Below are 21708 nucleotides of genomic sequence, written 5' to 3'. Positions count from 1 at the left end.
TGAGGGGGGGGGTGAGGGGGTGAGAGAGAGAAGGAATGAGTGGCAGAGAGAAATTGAGGGGGTGAGAGAGAAAGAGAATGAATGAGGGGAGAGAGAAAGTGAAGATATGAGGGGAGAGAGAAAGAGAAGGAATGAGGGGAGAGAGAAAGAGAAGAAATGAGGGGGGAGAGAAAGTGAAGATATGAGGGGAGAGAGAAAGAGAAGGAATGAGGGGAGAGAGAAAGAGAAGAAATGAGGGGGGAGAGAAAGAAAGAGAAGGAATGAGGGGAGAGGGAAAGAGAAGGAATGAGGGGAGAGGGAAAGAGAAGGAATGAGGGGAGACAGAGAAGGAATGAGAGGAGAGAGAAAGAGAAGAAATGAGGGGGAGAGAGAAGGAATGAAGGAGTAAAAGTAGGGATGAGGGGGGAGAGAGAAGAAAAGAGGGGGAGGGGAGGAATGAAGGGGGATAAGTGTAAGAGAGAGAAAATAAGTGAACATAAAAGAGAGATGGAGAGACAGAATGAGACAGAGAATGAGAAAGAAATAGAAAAGAGGAGTGAGGACAGAATGTATAGATAGTGTGTGAGGTGAGTGTTACTATTTCCATGCAGCCCCTTGTCTGTGTCTATAGACAGTGTGTGAGGTGAGTGTACAGGCGGAGTGAGGTCGGTGTGAGTGTGAGGAGCTCCAGGTAGAGAGGTGGAGACAGTGAAGGTGGAGGGGGTGTGGTCAGTGTACATGCTCCTCCCCTCACTCTGTGTCAGGGTTGGGAGGTTCGGGATTGGCAGAGCGCTCCCAGCACGGAGAAGGACACACATACAGTGAGACGTGCCGCTGCCGCCCGGGGACTCCGGGACTGGTCACCTGTTGGCGGTGTTGTGTGGCGCTCCTGTCACCTCACTCTTGTCGGAGACTTGCTGTAATAAGTGTTCCTGTGCCTGGCTCAGCATGGATTTAGTGTTCAGGGTCATGTTCGCCTGTGCTCTGTACACGAAGGTTGCCGGGGACTATGACGGGAGGTAAGTCCAGCACTTGTCATTATTATTGTGGTGTCACCTGTTGTGGGACTTGGTGGGACGTGTACTTCTCAGTGTGTCCTCCGCTGTCTGCCACAAAGTTTCTAGCAGTACAGCCCAGGAGTTTATGCCAGGCAGTCCTTCCATCTATGGGGAGAGGTACTCCTTCCTAATAAAGGATGACATCTCTTCTATGGAAGTCCCAGCAAAAGAACCCTCACCTCTATTTCACCTGTGCCAGTGTGCCCGACTGACCTCCTATTTGATGGTATCTGAATAACTTTAATGTTCCATTCTTCATACTGACCACCAATGTAAGGGGCATCCTTCGCACTGACCACCAGTGTAAGGGGCATCCTTCGCACTGACCATTAGTGTAAGAGGCATCCTTCGCACTGACCACCAGCGTAAGGGGCATCCTTTGCACTGACCACCAGCGTAAGGGGCATCCTTCGCACTGACCACCAGCGTAAGGGGCATCCTTCCCACTGACCACCAGTGTAAGGGGCATCCTTCGCACTGACCACCAGTGTAAGGGGCATCCTTCGCACTGACCACCAGTGCAAGGGGCATCTTTCCCTCTGACCACCAATGCAAGGGGCATCCTTCCCACTGACCACCAATGCAAGGGGCATCCTTCCCACTGACCACCAGTGCAAGGGGCATCCTTCGCACTGACCACCAGTGCAAAGGGCATCCTTCGCACTGACCACCAATGCAAGGGGCATCCTTCGCACTGACCACCAGTGTAAGGGGCATCCTTCGCACTGACCACCAATGCAAGGGGCATCCTTCGCACTGACCACCAGTGTAAGGGGCATCCTTCGCACTGACCACCAGTGTAAGGGGCATCCTTCGCACTGACCACCAGTGCAAGGGGCAGCCTTCGCACTGACCACCAATGCAAGGGGCATCCTTCCCACTGACCACCAGTGTAAGGGGCATCCTTCGCACTGACCACCAGTGTAAGGGGCATCCTTCGCACTGACCACAGATCTTCAGTATATGTTATCTTGTAAATCATTTGTCAGGTTAATTTCACTGTTTATTAATAATGTATTCATTAATACACCAGTAAGGGCTCCTTCACATCATTCAGTGCGCTAAAAAGCGTCCATGCTTGTGTACAGAATGTAGGGATACTTTTTTAACATAAAATGACCCTTTACTCAACTCTATGGGATTTATTTACTAAAGGCAAATCCACGTTGCACTACAAGTACAAACTGCAAGTGCAAAGTGCATTTGAAATGGCACTGAAAGTACACTTGGAAGTGCAGTCACTGTAAATCTGAGGGGAAGATCTGAAATGAGGGGAAGCTCTGCTGATTTTATCATCCAATCACGTGCAAGCTAAAATGTTGTTTTTTATTTTCCTTGCATGTCCCCTCGGATCTACAGCGACTTCACTTTGCACTTGTAGTGGATTTGCCTTTGGTAAATAACCCCCTATGTGTCCTTGTGTAAGGCTGCACTGATCTATGCAGTTCATCGTATCTAAACAGACATTGGGGTTGATTTACTAAAGGAAAATAGACTGGGCACTTTTGAAAGTGCAGTTGCACTCTGCAAGGGCGATTGATCCAGAGCTTAGTAAATGATGGAGAACTCTGCTGACTTCCATCATCCAATCATGTGCAAGGAAAATTACAAAAACAGCATTTTTGCTTACACGTGATTGGATGATGTAAGTCATTAGTGCTCTCCATTATTTACTAAGCTCTGGAGCAACTGCCCTTGCAGAGTCGCTCTGCTGATCCCCGCTGAGCAGGCGAATGACAGGTCCATCTCCACTCACTGTGCAGAGCGCACACAGACACAGTCCCACTCTCCTCAATAGGGAAATCTGGTGGAAATGGACCGCCTGATGTGTGCGCTGACATCTGCCCTCCATAGGGGAGACTGCAAGGTCCCATCAGGTCTGCTTGAAAAACTGACTGATGGACCTGATCGGACAGCCTGTGTGAAAGGGGCCTTACTCATGCAGAGTAAGTACCTTAACAAGACCGGGTATCAGCCTCATGCAGGCCCTGTACAGCAGAGCTCATACTGGAGAGGGGGAAATGGCGAAAGGAGTCAGTAAGTTAGGAGAGCAGAGTGACAGAGAGATGAGTGCATCAGTCAACTGCTTCTCCTTTCCCTGTCTAGTACAGCCTTTTTAACCAGGGATCTGTGAAAGCCTAGGATGCCTCCAGTGGTTTCCATGCGTCGTGGCTGATTGATCTCCCATGTGATGGTGCCTGTATAGTTCCAAGGCCAATGTCACTTGGCAGAGCCAGCAGGTGATAGCTTTGGATGCCTGTAAGACTAGAATTCTGACCACCAATATAAGGGCTGCATTCTTCATACTGACCACCAATGTAAGAGTTGCATTCTTCCCACTGACCACCAATGTTAGGGTTCCATTCTTCATATTGACAACCAATGTAAGGGTTCCATTCTTCATACTGTAGTGTATACCAATGTAAAGGTTCCATTCTTCCCACTGACCACCAATGTAAGAGTTGCATTCTTCCCACTGACCACCAATGTAAGGGTTCCATTCTTCATATTGACAACCAATGTAAGGGTTCCATTCTTCATATTGACAACCAATGTAAGGGTTCCATTCTTCATACTGTATACCAATGTAAAGGTTCCATTCTTCCTACTGACCACCAATGTAAGGGTTACATTCTTCATACTGATCACCAATGTAAGGGTTCCATTCTTCATACTGACCACCAATGTAAGGGTTCTATTCCTCATACTGACCACCAATGTAAGGGTTCTATTCCTCATACTGACCACCAATGTAAGGGTTCTATTCCTCATACTGACCACCAATGTAAGGGTTCCATTCTTCATACTGACCACCAATGTAAGGGTTCCATTCTTCATACTGACCACCAATGTAAGGGTTCTATTCCTCATACTGACCACCAATGTAAGGGTTCCATTCTTCATACTGACCACCAATGTAAGGGTTCCATTCCTCATACTGACCACCAATGTAAGGGTTCCATTCTTCCCACTGACCACCAATGTAAGAGTTGCATTCTTCCCACTGACCACCAATGTTAGGGTTCCATTCTTCATATTGACAACCAATGTAAGGGTTCCATTCTTCATACTGTAGTGTATACCAATGTAAAGGTTCCATTCTTCCCACTGACCACCAATGTAAGAGTTGCATTCTTCCCACTGACCACCAATGTAAGGGTTCCATTCTTCATATTGACAACCAATGTAAGGGTTCCATTCTTCATATTGACAACCAATGTAAGGGTTCCATTCTTCATACTGTATACCAATGTAAAGGTTCCATTCTTCCTACTGACCACCAATGTAAGGGTTACATTCTTCATACTGATCACCAATGTAAGGGTTCCATTCTTCATACTGACCACCAATGTAAGGGTTCTATTCCTCATACTGACCACCAATGTAAGGGTTCTATTCCTCATACTGACCACCAATGTAAGGGTTCCATTCCTCATACTGACCACCAATGTAAGGGTTCCATTCTTCATACTGACCACCAATGTAAGGGTTCCATTCCTCATACTGACCACCAATGTAAGGGTTCCATTCCTCATACTGACGCCCAATGTAAGAGGGTTCCATTCTTCTCACTGACCACCAATGTAAGGGTTCCATTCTTCATACTGACCACCAGCGTGAGGGGCATTTTTCCCATTGACCCCTAATAGATTGGCTCCCTGAGACCTGAATTTTTTTATATTACCCCCTCTTGGGGGTAAAACGTTATAAAGGCTGGCTGGTCTGGCTGGGGAGGGGCAAGTCATGTCAGTGTTTACTGTATCAGAGAAAGAATCATGTCTCCAGCTTGGCCAGACAGAGCTGTGTAAACCTCAGGACTTGATGGACAGAAATACAAATCACTTAGGATGGGTTCACATGCGAATGGAATGCGTTTAATGACATGTGAATGTGACCGGCTGATAATGAAGCTGGCTAAGACGTGCCCCGGACTGCCGCAGTGTGCTTTCAAAAAGGGTTCTGTGCGTTTTTGGGTCCGATTCAGGTGCAAATTCAGCCAAACATGAGCAGCTGAACCGGTGAACATGAACGCACTGGACCCCGGACTGCAAACCGCACATAAGTGATCCCAGCCTCAGGAAATAAAACACCCCATTATACAGTATGTATGTTATCTGTGTATTGAGCTGCTCTGGAGCTCAGCTATAACCCATGGCTGGTGATTAGAGTTTTTAGAATGCTGGTGCAGTTACACTCTGCTGCACAGGTTCCTCCCTGGGTCAGTTTCCAGAAGTTGTATCTTGCCAAGAGTCAGAAAGCTAATGCCTAGCAATCAGGAGTCAAGACAATAGCAGCCATTTGTATCATTCATCCCCCAGGGACACAGCACCATCCTTATCACCTGCCAATGACAGATGACTCCGTAGAAGCGGCAGCTCTCATTAGAAGACACTGGCAAGCTGCAGCTTGGCAGCGGGTGACTTTGACTTGTTACTGTGGAAAAGATCACACCTCTCCCAGCTGCCCGGCATGTAGTGGAGGATAGATAAGGCTGCAGAGTGAAAGGTGTCTGAGTCATTGATCCCGGCAGATGTGCGTGTGGAATGAGGCGTACACATGTGCTGACAGATAGGACACCTGCAGCTTGTAGGGAGGGAGCAACATACTACTTTAGGAAGGGTTCACTATAGATTTCTTGTTGTATTCATATTTTGTTTGTATGTATGTCTCAGCAATACAGTAAAACCTTGGTTTGAGAGTAACTTGGTTTGAGAGCGTTTTGTAAGACAAGCAAAATGTTTTAATTTTGCCTTGATATACAAGCGATGTCTTGATATAAGAGTAGCGTCAACTGAGTATAAAAGAGAAGAGAGGAGCCTCTAAGGCCCCGTACACACGGTCGGACCAAACCGATGAGACTGGGGCAGCGGTCCATCGGTTCGGTTTTGAAGCATGTTTTAAAATTTTGGATCGAAGGAAAGCAGACCGATGGCCGATACACACGGTCGGTTTGGTCCGATGAAACTGAACTTCGGTTCATTATCATCGGTTCGGTCCGACCGTGTGTACGGGGCCTAAGTGTAGCAATATGGTTACATTTAATGAAGGTACAACATTTAGCAACTTAAGCCCTGTACACACGATCGGATATCTGATGGAATCTAATCCAATTGATTTTTTCATCAGATATCCGATGAAGCTGACTTTCATCAGTCTTGCCTACACACCATCAGTCAAAAATCCGGCAATGCGGTGACGTAAAACACTACGACGTGCTGAAAAAAATGAAGTTCAATGCTTCCGAGCATGCGTCGACTTGATTCTGAGCATGCGTGGATTTTTGACCGATGGAGTTCCACAAAGACGATCGTTTTTTTATATCATTTTTTTTATTCATAGGAAACATTTTAAAACATGTTCTATTTTTTTTTTCACCGATGGAAAACAAACCGATGGGGCCCACACACGATCGGTTCGTCCGATGAAAACAGTCCATCGGTCCGTTTTCATCGGACAAACCGATCGTGTGTACACGGCTTTATTGCTACACTTAGAGGTGCCTCTCTTCTCTTTTATACCCTATAAAAAAAATGCTTTGATATACAAGTGCTTTGGATTACAAGCATGTTTCTGGAACGAATTATGCTCACAAACCAAGGTTTTACTGTACTATGGGTCAACTCTCATGGGTATAATGGCTGATATGCTTATATACTTTTTGTTTGTAGAATTTCCTTGGCAATTATTATTTTTTTTGTTGCAAGGTAGGTTGCCACGTCTTTCCTCAGCCCTTCCCAATTTGCGGGACTTAGGACTGACATGTACAATGTGATATCACATGTGCATAGGGAGATTTACACACATACTAGGGCCAATTTAGATACAGTAGCAGCCAGGTCCTTTTCACATTTGGCGGATTGTGTTCCATTCTGCAGGGAATCAGCCCACAGATCAGAGTGGGGTGGATGACACATCCATCCCTACTCACTTTCTGTACAGTTGCCACGCACAGAGCCTGCTCTGCTCTAAGGGGGGCTGGGAGTAAACGGACGCTGTCCGTTTACACCCAATTACCTCCAATCCGTTCCACCTGAACGGAAGAGGACAGAGCCCCCTTTGTTTTTTTTTGTTTTTTTGTTTTTTTTAGCAAACCTGATCAGACCCAGAGATAGGCTTGTGTAAACGGACACAAGTCCATTTACACCCCCCTGTCCATAGGGATGAATGAACCTTCCAATCAGGTGCGCATAAAAAACTGACAGGCAGACCTGATCTGAACACCCGTGTGATGCTATCAGCATCTCATTGGAGTGTGGGAGGAAAAACACCAACACAGGGAGAATATGCACATGCAGATAGTGTTCCAGCTGAAATTTGAACCAAGTTGCTTCAAGGTGTAAATGCTAACCACTAAAGCAGGGGTTGACAAATTTGCTTGGAATCTAGGAGCCAGCTAAAAAAGTTAGGACCCAGAAAACGCGCCCCGTCCCGACGAGCTTGCTCGCAGAAGCAAACACATACATGAGCAGCGCCCGCATATGTAAACGATGTTCAAACCACACATGTGAGGTATCGCCGTGATTGGTAGAGCGAGAGCAATAATTCTAGCCCTAGACTTTCTCTGTAACCCAAAACATGCAACCTGTAGAATTTTTTAAACAACGCCTATGGAGATTTTAAAGGGAAAAAGTTTGTCGCCATTCCACGAGCGGACGTAATTTTGAAGCGTGACATGTTGGGTATCAATTTACTCGGCGTAACATTGTCTTTCATAATATTAAAAAAAATGGGGATAACTTTACTGTTGTCTTATTTTTTAATAAAAAAAAGTGTAATTTTTTTCCCAAAAAAGTGCGCTTGTAAGACCGCTACGCAAATACGGCGTGACAGAAAGTTTTGCAACGATCGCCATTTTATTCTCTAGGGTGTTAGGATAAAAAATATATATAATGTTTGGGGGTTCTAATTAGAGGGAAGGAGATGGCAGTGAAAATAGTGAAAAATTACATTAGAATTGCTGTTTAACTTGTAATGCTTAATTTGTAATACCAACGGCCACCACCAGATGGCGCCAGCTTACACATCTGGTGGTAATAACTTGTAATACCAACGGCTCACCACCAGATGGCGCCAGCTCACAAAAAAGCCAAGTCGCCAGGACCCTATTTCTAGTCGCCATGGCGACCTGGCGCCCGGGATTTGTCGAGCCCTGCACTAAAGCACTGTGCTGTCAATATGAAGAAAAAGGATTTGCTAACCTAATTCCTCGTACACACGACTGAGTTTCTCGGCAAAAACCAGCAAGAAACTTGCTGGGAGATATTTTTTTGCAGAGGAAACCGGTCGTGTGTACATTTTCGTTGTGGAAACTGTCGAGAAACTCGACGAGCCAAAAAGAGAGCAAGTTCTCTATTTCCTTGACGGGAATGGAGAAAATTGGCTTGTCGAGTTTCTCCACAGCCTAACAAGGAACTCTAAGGCCTCGTACACACGGCCAAGGAACTCGACGTGCCAAACACATCGAGTTCCTCGGCCAGTTCAGCCCTGAAGCCGCCGAGGAGCTCGGCGGGACGAGAGCTCCCATAGAACAACGAGGAAATAGAGAACATGTTCTCTATTTCCTCGCCGAGCTCCTCGTCGGCTTCCTCGGCCGAAAGTGTACACACGACCAGTTTCCTCGGCAGAATTCAGCCAGAAACTCGGTCGGAAGCTGAATTCTGCCGAGGAAACTGGTCGTGTGTACGGGGCCTAAGAGGAAAACGATGTGTTTCGCCCGTCGAGTTTCTCGGTCGTGTGTACGAGGCTTCATACAAGTGCAAGTGGACCAATAAAGTAATGGGCTTGTGTTGTAGTCCCCATATACTGTAGATGATATTCAAAGTACTTGCATAGCTGTTTGGCACGTCTTAATTGAAATCACTGTTTGTTTTTCTCAAGCATTAATGATGATTATTATTCTGTTTTTAATCATTTGCTCATTAAAATGTTCAAGAGGCATTTTTAGCTTGAGGGGACTGAGTAATAAAGCGTTATTTAAGACGTAATTGCTTGTATTGCTAAGGGCAGCCTCAATGCAAGAAACAGCCCTTAATTATTTGAGCTAATGTAGATCTCCACTTTCTGTGTAATTTCTATTCCACTGCGCTAAAAGTGTAAGCGGCTTTCAGACAGAGCACCCTTTGGGGGTAATGGATCCCTTGAGGTGGTACAACTAGTTGGCTAGACATTCTTGAATAAAAGATAACACATCTGAGATGCCCATGTAAAACAATATTTACATATTTTAACCCTTTGCTATATTTACCAAATGGATGATTTTTACTACTGAGCTGACTAAACATGGTAGATGGAGGTTTCTCCCTTTGTCGGGACATTGTATTCTGACAGCAGCGCCCACCGCTCTCCGAAAACAGCTGCGGCTTTTAAAAATAGACAGCTTTTCACCAAAAATTGAATAAAGATATGTCTGCCGATACCACACTCCTGCTGGATTAGCCAGATTTTGATCAGTGTAATGCCACGTACACACGGTCGGAATTTCCGATGAAAAAAGTCAGACGGATATTTTTCATCGGATATTCCAACCGTGTGTATGCCCCGGACTTTTTCTGTCGGAAATTCAGACGGATTTAGAAAGAGAAAATGTTCTCTTTTTTTTTTTTTAGACTGAAGGAATTTCCGATAGAAATTCTATTAGTCTGTATGGAATTCCGACAGAGAAAAAAAACACACATGCTCGGAAACAATTTGGACTTCATTTTCTAGGCTCGTCGTAGTGTTGTACGTCACCACATTTTTGACGGTCGGAATTTCGTGTGTCCGTGTGTATGCACCCGTTGGTGTTTATTCCGACGGAAAAAATCGGTCGTGTGTACTCGGCATTGGGCCAACTTTAGAATCCCTTCAGTGTATATGTTGATTTATTCAGTGGTATAATTAGGTCTGATGACCCCAAACTGAGATTTGAAAAGTTGGGTTGTACACAGTGCCACTCTCATTTCTCCAACATTCAGGAGCTTCCGAACAACCAACACCTGGAGCTCTCATTTTCTACTAAAATGATGTAAGATTGCCAGGGGTCATTCTTGAGAACTGATGACTTTAAAACATAATGGAGTGAATTTGTTTGCACAGGAACCAAGACCAGAGAAACGTTACACTCTCCATAGGAACCAAGACCAGAGAAACGTTACACTCTGCATAGAACCAAGACCAGGGAAACGTTACACTCTGCATAGAACCAAGACCAGGGAAACGTTACACTCTGCATAGAACCAAGACCAGGGAAACTTTACACTCTGCATAGAACCAAGACCAGGGAAACTTTACACTCTGCATAGAACCAAGACCAGGGAAATTTTACACTCTGCATAGAACCAAGACAAGGGAAACTTTACACTCTGCATAGAACCAAGACCAGGGAAATTTTACACTCTACATAGAACCAAGACCAGGGAAACTTTACACTCTCAATAGAACCAAGACCAGGGACATTTTACACTCTGCATAGAACCAAGACCAGGGAAACTTTACACTCTGCATAGAACCAAGACAAGGGAAACTTTACACTCTGCATAGAACCAAGACCAGGGAAATTGTACACTCTGCATAGAACCAAGACCAGGGAAACTTTACACTCTGCATAGAACCAAGACAATGGAAACTTTACACTCTGCATAGAACCAAGACCAGGGACATTTTACACTCTGCATAGAACCAAGACCAGGGAAACTTTACACTCTGCATAGAACCAAGACCAGGGAAACTTTACACTCTGCATAGAACCAAGACCAGGGAAACTTTACACTCTGCATAGAACCAAGACCAGGGAAACTTTACACTCTGCATAGAACCAAGACAAGGGAAACTTTACACTCTGCATAGAACCAAGACCAGGGAAATTGTACACTCTGCATAGAACCAAGACCAGGGAAACTTTACACTCTCAATAGAACTAAGACCAGGGAAACTTTACACTCTCAATAGAACCAAGACCAGGGAAACTTTACACTCTGCATAGAACCAAGACAATGGAAACTTTACACTCTGCATAGAACCAAGACCAGGGACATTTTACACTCTGCATAGAACCAAGACCAGGGACATTTTACACTCTGCATAGAACCAAGACCAGGGAAACTTTACACTCTGCATAGAACCAAGACCAGGGAAACTTTACACTCTGCATAGAACCAAGACAAGGGAAACTTTACACTCTGCATAGAACCAAGACAATGGAAACTTTACACTCTGCATAGAACCAAGACCAGGGAAATTTTACACTCTGCATAGAACCAAGACCAGGGAAATTTTACACTCTGCATAGAACCAAGACCAGGGAAATTTTACACTCTGCATAGAACCAAGACCAGGGAAATTTTACACTCTGCATAGAACCAAGACAATGGAAACTTTACACTCTGCATAGAACCAAGACCAGGGAAATTTTACACTCTGCATAGAACCAAGACCAGGGAAACTTTATAAAGTACCCTTGAATTTCGATCCCATTCACACCTTGGAAATCTGCAGTAAGAGCTGCAGCCACTAATTTTTCTTGCTGAGTGTTTTTGGAGCGGCACTATTTGTCTGAAAAATGCGCCAAATGATGCTAATGTACTAAATGTTGGCACAGAGTCAGCACCGTTTGCGATCACGATTTTTGTCCAAATTAATCGCTCAACTATCACAGCAAAATCGTCCTGCGTTTAGGGTGCCATTAAGAGATAATGGCAATGCAAACACGTTCTGCGTTTTTCCATGAAGCTGTTTAAAAGAAACTATACTCACTATACTCCAGCAATTTGGCATGCCTGAGCTTCCTGCCCAGCCACTGACATCTTTGGGCAGCCAGCTTCCGGGTCTCGATCGTCGGCTGCTTTCATTGGCCAGTGGGGATGATGTCACATCCACACACAGCATTGCCGAACTTGTACAGTCAGCTACACATGCATGGCTCACTGTACAAGGGTGGACAGGCAGGTAAATAATTTTAATGCAGAAGAGACTAAGCATGTCTGTTCTGCATTAAAATTCCTGCCTCTTTTGCCCATTTTTTATTTTGGCCTAAAGTTCCTCTTTAAAGTTCAGAATTTTTACAGAGAATGCTATGATTAGTGCGTGTTTCCATTAAAACGCATGATGGTGGCTCCTGTGCATGTGTGTGTAGGAATTAGCCGTCCCAGTGAGGATAATTCTCAATCTGGTGGCACTTAGATTGTTGCTCTGCAAGCTGGAAAATGTATCCAGGGTGAAGCAGGCAATGCTACCACCGCATTCAGGTGGCAGCGGTGGGATCTGAGACTGTGCCACTACACCATGTATAAAACATGTTAATAAACATGTGGTCTTCTGAAGTGAATGGAAAACATATGCAAGTTGGTTCATGTGAGGTGGATGTCTGTATGGTTTTAAAAAAAATAAAAAAAATAATAATTGTTACTGTTTAATTTTGTGAGCTTGTGGTGGCCATGTGTACGCTAGATTATTGACTCCTAGTGATCTGTGCCAAGTGTTCTGTTCTGCGCTCCTTTTTATTGTGTGATCTCTTGTGTTTGAACTTTCTGAAGTTGGCTTGTACATTTTTCGGAAGAAATCAGCTTTAAGCAGGTGACACTGATAAGCTGCAAAATCACGGAATTAGATGCAGGAATAAACCATTCGTTAAGAAGCCTTAGAGCAGTTTCTGTCTGGAAGAGTAGCACTGTCTGTGCCGTAAGCTTCTCAGCTTGCTTCAGCTCAGTATATAGTTACAGTTTTCATCTGTAACAAGGATGGTATATTGTCTGCTGTCAGTGGAGTGGAAACTCCCCAAAAATCGGAAATTAGTAAGATATAAAGGAACAATGAGGAAGATGAAATAGTAAATAATGTTTGCTTCTGTGGCAGAATTAGTTCCATGAACATAGTGATTCCTGGTTTACTTAATGTTTATTCAGTAGATAAACCTATGTGTAAGACCCACACAATTACCAGTTGTCCTATTGTTTTACAACCAAATTCCCCTGTCCCCCTTTTTTTTTTTCTTCCACAGCCACCTCTCTTTCCACTTTGGTGTAGAGGTGTACTAAATACATGTACTATTTATCTACCAGGATGCATGTTCAACCCCTAAATCAGAGATTGGCAACATAAGGCATGGATGCCAGGGCAGGCGTGCAAAAACATTTTCATTGGAAGCCAGAATATCGTCACTGGTCATGTACGCAAGCTTGGATTGGCCCATCGAAGCACCAGAGGATCCTCTGGTGAACCCATGTTCTCTATAAATACAGTGCTGCTGCCATAGGCTATAACTGACAGCTCACTAGTTTGCCAATTATAAAGCCTGGCCTGTCTCTCTTTGCCTGTAGCTCACCCACCTCCATGACATTTCAGAGAAGCCCATATGATGTTACTAATATTCAAGTGCAGGTCCTTCTCTCAGTACCAGCATAGGCCCACCTGTGGCAGTAGACAACATTCTGTGAAGAAGCCCATCTGCCTTCTCTTGGGCTACTTTCACACTGGGGTGGTGCAGGCATTAGCGGTAAAGCGCTTCTCGCTTTAGCGGTGCTTTATCTCTTTTATAGCATCGATTTGGCACCGATTTTCGGGCAGTAGCCAAGAAGGGGTTAAAAGCACCTGTGATGCAGCGCTTATGAATCGATTTTCAGGTGCTTCGGAAACGGTGTCCAGTCATTCCAATGGGGCAGCATGGGAGCGGTGTTTTCACCACCCCAAAGATGCTATTTGCAGGACTTTTCTCCTGTACTGCAAGCGCACCGCCCCAGTGTGAAAGCACTCCGGGTGGCTTAAAAGGCAGTTTACAGGTGCTATTTTTAGCGCTAAATGCCTGATAACTGCCTCAGTGTGAATGAGGTCTTAGTGAACATACCAGCTGTAGTAGATATTAATGTAAATGCCTTGTGTTTTGGAAAATGTTTTAGGAATTTGTGCTGATCTGAGGTGTGAAGGTGCAGAAAATGGGGCTGATCTGAGGTCTAAAGATGAGGAAACTGGGCTAATTTAAGGTCTGAAGGTGAGGAAACTGGGCTAATCTGAGGGATGGGAAACTTGGCTGATCTGTGGTGTGAAGGTGTAGGAACAGGGGCTGATCTGAGGTGTGACGGTGTAGGGACAGGGGCTGATCTGAGGTGTGAAGGTGTAGGGACAGGGGCTGATCTGAGGTGTGAAGGTGTAGGGACAGGGGCTGATCTGAGGTGTGAAGGTGTAGGGACAGGGGCTGATCTGAGGTGTGACGGTGTCGGAACAGGGGCTGATCTGAGGTGTGAAGGTGTAGGAACAGGGGCTGATCTGAGGTGTGACGGTGTAGGGACAGGGGCTGATCTGAGGTGTGAAGGTGTAGGGACAGGGGCTGATCTGAGGTGTGAAGGTGTAGGGACAGGGGCTGATCTGAGGTGTGAAGGTGTAGGGTCAGGGGCTGATCTGAGGTGTGAAGGTGTAGGGTCAGGGGCTGATCTGAGGTGTGAAGGTGTAGGAACAGGGGCTGATCTGAGTTATGAAGGTGTAGGGACAGGGGCTGATCTGAGGTGTGAAGGTGTAGGGACAGGGGCTGATCTGAGGTTTGAAGGTGTAGGGACAGGGGCTGATCTGAGGTGTGAAGGTGTAGGAACAGGGGCTGATCTGAGGTGTGAGGGTGTAGGAACAGGGGCTGATCTGAGGTGTGAAGGTGTAGGAACAGGGGCTGATCTGAGGTGTGAAGGTGTAGGAACAGGGGCTTATCTGAGGTGTGAAGGTGTAGGAATAGGGGCTTATCTGAGGTGTGAAGGTGTAGGAACAGGGGCTGATCTGAGGTGTGAAGGTGTAGGAATAGGGGCTGATCTGAGGTGTGTAGGTGTAGGAACAGGGGCTGATCTGAGGTGTGAAGATGTAGGAACAGGGGCTGATCTGAGGTGTGAAGGTACATAAATTTGCCTGATCTGAGGTGTGAAGGTGCTTGAATTTGAGTTGATTTGAGGTATAGACGTGCAGGAATATGGGCTGATCTGAGGTCATTGGCATGTTTTTTGCTCACTGGCATGCTCGTTGTCTAATGCTATTAAATTGACACTTCATGTGGAACAACACATTGAGCCCTGCTCTAAATTATGACATTTCAAACATTAGTAGAAGGGAAAAGTAATGATGAAAAATGACTGATGTGTATAGGTGATTTGTATATTCAGTAGTCTCCTTTTGATTGTTTGTTTGACTGATGTTGACTATTAAAGGCAACTGTAGATGTATGGAAATGTGTCTTACTAAATGTTGGACTCGCCACTAACAGCAGTGCTTTCTGGTTGGAAATTTTAGGTTTGGCTTTGAATTTTGGTTCTGTGGCCTCATTACCTGCAGTTTACTAGGAACGTCATAGTGTTTAGGACAGCAAAACCACCAAGGTACACTATACAATGGTAATGCAGCACTGTCTGAGTTATTTAAGCCTAAATAAAAATTATAATGAGTCAGTAATTGATATATAATGATAGTTTCACTATCCTGTATAATTTTTAGTGTTCATCTCCAGGCAAAACTTACATAGTTAGATAGATAAGGTTGCAAAAAGACTCAGGTTCATTTAGGTTTAATTTGTACACATTCTCGCTTAGCGGATACAACTAACCGGGGAATAGAGTTCAACACTTCCAATGCTCTTATAAGAAAGTACCCTTTTCTTTATTAAACTTGGGACCACTGTCGGGTTTCTATTGATATCTTTTTTTATTTTTACTGGGCAGATGTCCCCTTATTTTCCTTTGACACCCAATCAAGCACCCCCCCCCCCCCCATCAAGGTCACAGATACTAATAAAAACCTGACAGAGATTATTTTCCACTGTATCCATATATTTTCATAATCCTTCAGCAATAAAGTATAACCTGACTAGGCATAGCGTATTAAACATTAGTGAGAAATTATATCCATAATCTTTACAGATTCCAGCTATAATTTGTTTCCAGGCCATCCAAAACAAATCCGATTTTCTGCTGACCCTAGGTTTCTCTTTAATCTATTTTTATGGGTTATTCTCACATAAATGGATTAAAAAAAAAGGTTAAGAAAAAGGTATGTTGTGGTAACTTGTTAAAAACCAAAACGAAATAATTGCTCATACACACAAGTGCCAAAATGGAGTACTGTGTGTGTTCCTAATCCATTATGCTGGCACCCTTTCTACAACAAGTATTTTGAACGAAGTTCTCTTTGTATCTCGGTAATTGCACACATTAAATATTTGGTTCATACTGGATGTAATTTTTCTCTTGAGCTGATCAACTGCTTGAAGGAAAATGCAAGCATGGACAGTTGATATTGACACATCAAACCCATGGCCTATTGTGCACTTAAGCCTCGTACACACGATAGGATCGCCAGAGGAGAACGGTCTGAAGGACCGTTTTCATCAGTCCAAACCGATCGCGTGTGGGCCCCATCGGTTAGTTAACCTTCGGTCAAAAAAATTAGAACTTGCTTTAAAATTGAACCGATGGACGCCTAACTGATAGGTCAAAACCGATCGTTAGTACGCAAAAGCATCGGTTAAAAATCCACGCATGCTCAGAATCAAGTCGACGCATGCTTGGAAGCATTGAACTTCATTTTTTTCAGCATGTCGTTGTGTTTTACGTCACCGCGTTCTGACACGATCGGGTTTTTAACCTATGGTGTGTAGGCACATCAGACCATCAGTCAGCTTCATCGGTTAACCGATGACAACGGTCCCTCGGACCGTTCTCATCGGATGGACTGATCGTGTGTACGCGGCCTTAGATAGTACATATAGCAAGATAATTAAATAAGCATAACAAACTATAAATTGCAAAAATCTGTATATATTATGGTGACTATAATATGGCTCTATCTGTCCATTGTTAGTTTGGGGCACAAATATTCAGATATTATTTCAGATAATCTGCTTACTGTCTGTTGCCTATGTGAAACATATTGAAAAAGTACTGAATACTAATAGGTCATGTAAGGTGAAAAAGTTATTTGAAGATGTGAAGACCCCATATATGAGTAAGACAGTAGACCATCCTTTACCAAACTTTTTTTTTTTTACCACAGGGGAACTCTTGAAACAAATGTCAGTTTTCAGGAAACCCTTGCTTTGTTGGGGGGTCAGTAGCAATAATGTCCCCTACCTTGGTGGCCAGAATGCCACTATAAACAGTGATGTCAAGCATCTGGCTCTGCCAAGTGGCATTGGAACTACTCGACCACCATCAACTCAATCACCTACAGCTCGAGGAACCCCAAGCTCTATGGGAAGCCTAGGGTTTCACAGAAGTCTGGTTTGAGAATAGCTGCAGTGGACAATGGCAGGAATTATCATTAACTTTGATAAACCATACTGGGCATCTACACATGTGCAGTTACCGGAGATCAATAATGATTTTAGGGAAATAAAACGACTTCTGGTGATGGCGGTAGAGGTAAACCATGGTGCTTTGTAATGTTCTAACATGTGCAATTACGTATTGCTGACACCTTACTTTAATGTTTATTAATACTGTGAATCATGAAAGTTCAATCTGAGGACACCACAAGCACAGGAGCCATAATGACAGGACCCGGCATACACCAAACTGCACACCCATTAGGCTTCCTTCCTGCCCATGATGTACATTTTCCTCATTGTGTCAACCTATGGCTCTGTTTGAATGAATTCATTGGCTTTATAGGCAGGTACAGTTTTCTCAAAGTTCACAGGTTATTTTTACGCATCACATGGACTGCTTCCCTCCACCAGTTGTTTGAATTGGCTGTTTAATTTTGGGTTGAGCCAAAAAAAAGAGGAAATTTAGTGGGACAAGTCTGGCAGCACAACAAAAAGTACTGGTTACAATAGAAAAAAATATTGCTGATATAACGATAAACAGAGATAACGGTAGTTCTAGCTAACTAGGTACGACACTGCTATGGTGTGATTGTACAGAAGAGTAATGAGAGAGGGTCTTTGTGATACACCTCCAACTTCTGGTCGCTTGTAAATAAATGTATCATTCGCTATTGTTAATGTCTGTGACAATTCTAGTTGTCTGGTAGATCCAATGACTGTTATATTTTCCAAGCAACTGCTCTGGAACAAGCATGAAGCACATATTCAGGACTCGGGTCTATGTATTTGTCCTTAATCAGTCATTAAAATAGTATTGATGGTCATTGGTTGAGCTCGATGGCTAGCAATTTTAGAAAGAGTAATGGCAACCTACATGCGTAACTTGGCATAGGGTAAGCGTTAAAGTAGAACAATCATCAAATAAGGACCAGCCCAATAAGTCCTTGATAACAATTCCTTTATTCTTCTTAAACTTTGTTTTACATCCTTGGTATGAAATGTATGGTATATTCTATTTGTAAAATTTGCTGTAAGAAGATAATCTTGTATCCTGGTGTACTGTCGAAGCAGTACATTTTATGTAATATTTGCATTGTTACCGCAAAACTGTTTAAAAGGATATCAGAATTAGGCTAATGCCGCATACACACGATCGGTTAAACCGATGAGAATGGTCTGATGGACCGTTTTCATCGGTCCAAACCGATCATGTGTGGGCGCCATTGGTTATATAACCGATGGCAAGACGGGGAAAGCAAGACGCTTTCCCCGACTTGTTCATTCCCCGACTTGTTCATTCCCCGACTTAGTTGGGGTAGGCGGTACACTTTGGTGGGGGTGGGTCAGCCACGCCCTGTGACCTTTGACCTCTGGGAACTCGCCTTCTGACCTTTGACTTTTGGGGGAGGTCCCTGTTCCAATTCCTGAGTCCTAGCCATATTCTTCAATGGGAAACCCTAACCCCTACCCCTACCCCTTAAAAGTTTTTAAACTTTTGTTTTAAATTTTACCAATGGGAAAAAACGGGCACACATTGGTTAAAAATCCACGCATGCTCAGAATCAAGTCGACGCATGCTTGGAAGCATTGAACTTCGTTTTTTCAGCACGTCGTTGTGTTTTACGTCACCGCGTTTTGACACATTTGGTTTTTAACCGATGGTGTGTAGGCGCGACGGACCATCCGTCAGCTTCATCGGTTAACCGATAAACGGTCCATCGGTCCGTTCTCATCGGATGGACCGATCGTGTGTACGCGGCATAAGAGTTCATAATAATTGATGCTTTTGGATCCCTTGGCTGCTGGCTATGTTAAAAAATACCTAGAAATTGGGTCACATTATCTTCCAGATCAGCCAGTCTGAACTCCTCTTGCAGAAAAGATCACTAAGGCCCCTTTCACACGGGGTTGTCCATATATGGACTCCTCTTGCTCAGTGGGGATCGCAAAATTGATCCCCGCTGAGCAGTCCGATGACAGGTCCGTCTCTGGACACTGTGCAGGGACGGACCTGTCAGAGCTCCGGTCTCCTCTATGGGGGAGTGGATGAAAACAGACCGTCTGTCCATTTTTTTCCGATCTGATCCGCCAGACGGATGGAAAATAGGGTTTCCATCCATCTGGATTCAGCGGATCAAATGTCAGCGGACAGGTAATTGCTGACATCTGTCGCATCCGTTCAGGTCCGCTTAAAAGACTGACAGGCGGACCTGAACGTTCCGCCCGTGTGAAAGGGGCCTAAACCAAATGCCTAGTCTTCCTAGATTTTGACTGTACAGCTTGCCATACACTGATCGAAATTCAGTTCAACAGGGAACATCTGAATTTCAATCAGAGTGTGGCAGTCTCAATTAAATCAATTGTTTGATTAATGTCCATCGAAGGGCCATGGTGAAAAATTATCCTTGGTCAGCGGCTGCAGCTGTGAGATCCACGGTCAGTATACAATGTCCTTCTTAACTGTGCCCCACCCCTTCAACCTCTGCAGGCAATGCTGGCAGCACTCATACATCTATTTGTTAAAGACAACCTTTGGATATGGCGCTGAGCACGTGCACTCAAGTTCTTTGGTCGACCATGGCGAGGCCTGTTCTGAGAGGAACCTGTCCTGTTAAACCGCTGTATGGTCTTGGCCAACGTGCTGCAACTCAGTTTCAGAATCTTAGCAATCTTCTTATAGCCTAGGCCATCTTTATGTAGAGCAACAATTCTTTCTGTCAGATTCTCAGAGAGTTCTTTGCCATAAGGTGCCATGTTGAACTTCCAGTGACCAGTATGAGAGTGAGAGCGATAACCCCAAATTTAACACACCTGCTCCCCATTCACACCTGAGACCTTGTAACACTAACTAGTCACATGACATGAGGGAGCTAAAATGGCTAATTGGGCCCAATTTGGACATTTTCACAAAGACCCCTTTAACATTGGAGTTGTTTTTCAGGCGCTAAAGGGGTAAAAATAGCGCCTGTAAGGAGCCTGAAAAATGCCTCCCCTGCAGCCCCAGTGTGAAAGCCGGAATGCTTTTACGCTGGAGTGGTGCGCTTGAAGGACGCTAGAAAAAGTCCTGCGGGGTATAGTCAATTTTGTTGCTAGCGGTTTAGACATTAATGGCTGTGTGTTGAGTTATTTCGAGGGGACAGCAAATATACACTGTTATACAAGCTGTACATTCGCTACTTTACATTGTAGCAAAGTTTAATTTCTTCAGTGTTGTCACATGAAAAGCTATAATAAAATATTTACAAAAATGTGAGGGGTGTACTCACTTTTGTGAGATACTGTATATGTATGTGACCCAACACATTCGGGAAAGGGACATGCATGCGGACCGCCGGCAGCTTGCTTCCACTGTGATTACACACGGAAGCCAATCGGCGGCTGCACAGTACTCAATGTCCTTTGGCACGCACTGATCCTCAGGCAGAGACACAGAACTGCGATCTGCCTATGGTAGGTCGCCATTCTGACAGGAGGGAAGGAAAGGAGTTTGTGTCCCTGCAAAGCAGGAAATGAATTCCATCTCTTCCCCTAGTAAAAGCACCTCACACAGTACAGTAAAACACAGGTTAGGCACACAGTTAACCTTTTGATCACCCCTGATATTATCCCCTTCCCAGCTAGTGTCATTACCTGTAGTATAGTGACAGTGCATATTTTTAGCACTGGTCCCAAAAAAGTGTCAAAAGTGTCAGAATGCTCGCTGCAATATTGCAGTCGCTGATTGCCACCATTACTAGTAAAACTTTTTTTTTTTGTAATATCCTATAGTCTGTAGACGCTATAACTTTTGCACAAACCTATCAGTATACGCTTATTGGGATTTCTTTTGCCAAAATTATGTAGCACAATACATATTGGCCTAAATTTATGAAGTAATTATTATTATTTATTTTTTTAAATTGGGGGATATGTTTTTTATAGCAGAACGTAACAAATATTATTATTATTATTATTATTATTATTATTATTATTATTATTATTAATATTATTATTTTATTTCTTTCAGTCTTTTACTGTTTATCGTGCAAATGAAATACCCCCAAAAGAAAGCTCTATTTGTGGGAAAATAGGACATACAATTTATTTAGGTACAGCGTCACACGACTGCGCAATTTTCAGTCAAAGTAACACAGTGCTGTATCGCAAAAAAAAGCCTAGTCATCAAGGGGGATAAATCTTCTGGGAGTCAAGTGGTTAAAGCCAACCAATATCTTGTATGGAAGTAGGGTGGACAGGTCATGAAGCTGTTCTGATTTGTCTATAGTTTTGCTTTGGGAAACCCTATCTATCATCCATGATCTTTTCTTCTGAAAACGCTAGTTGTGTTGTGTACCACTAGAGGGAGCTGTAGTGTACAGTTATGATGTTGTGCTGTTCTCTTTAGTTCAGCATCCATTTTTGGAGTAG

At 44.1% G+C, this 21708-nt stretch overlaps 1 protein-coding gene across 5 annotated transcripts in view; it reads left to right on the top strand.

Moving 5' to 3' along the window:
- The first annotated feature begins 748 nt into the window (after window positions 1-748).
- NPNT (nephronectin) overlaps window positions 749-21708 on the top strand; it is a 132713-nt gene continuing 111753 nt past the window's right edge. For 2 of the 5 annotated variants that reach the window (XM_040329684.1, XM_040329681.1), the window contains exon 1: window positions 749-998. In XM_040329684.1, the coding sequence (XP_040185618.1) occupies window positions 928-998 (71 nt within the window). In that variant the 5' untranslated portion in view covers window positions 749-927. The remainder of the gene's footprint in view (window positions 999-21708) is intronic. The other 3 variants (XM_040329682.1, XM_040329683.1, XM_040329685.1) reach the window with 2 other exon arrangements.

This window comes from Rana temporaria, chromosome 1 (genome assembly GCF_905171775.1).
Source record: "Rana temporaria chromosome 1, aRanTem1.1, whole genome shotgun sequence".
NCBI lineage: Eukaryota > Metazoa > Chordata > Amphibia > Anura > Ranidae > Rana > Rana temporaria.
Note: the sequence above shows the minus strand (reverse complement) of the source record. Positions and strands in the feature narration are given on the sequence as shown.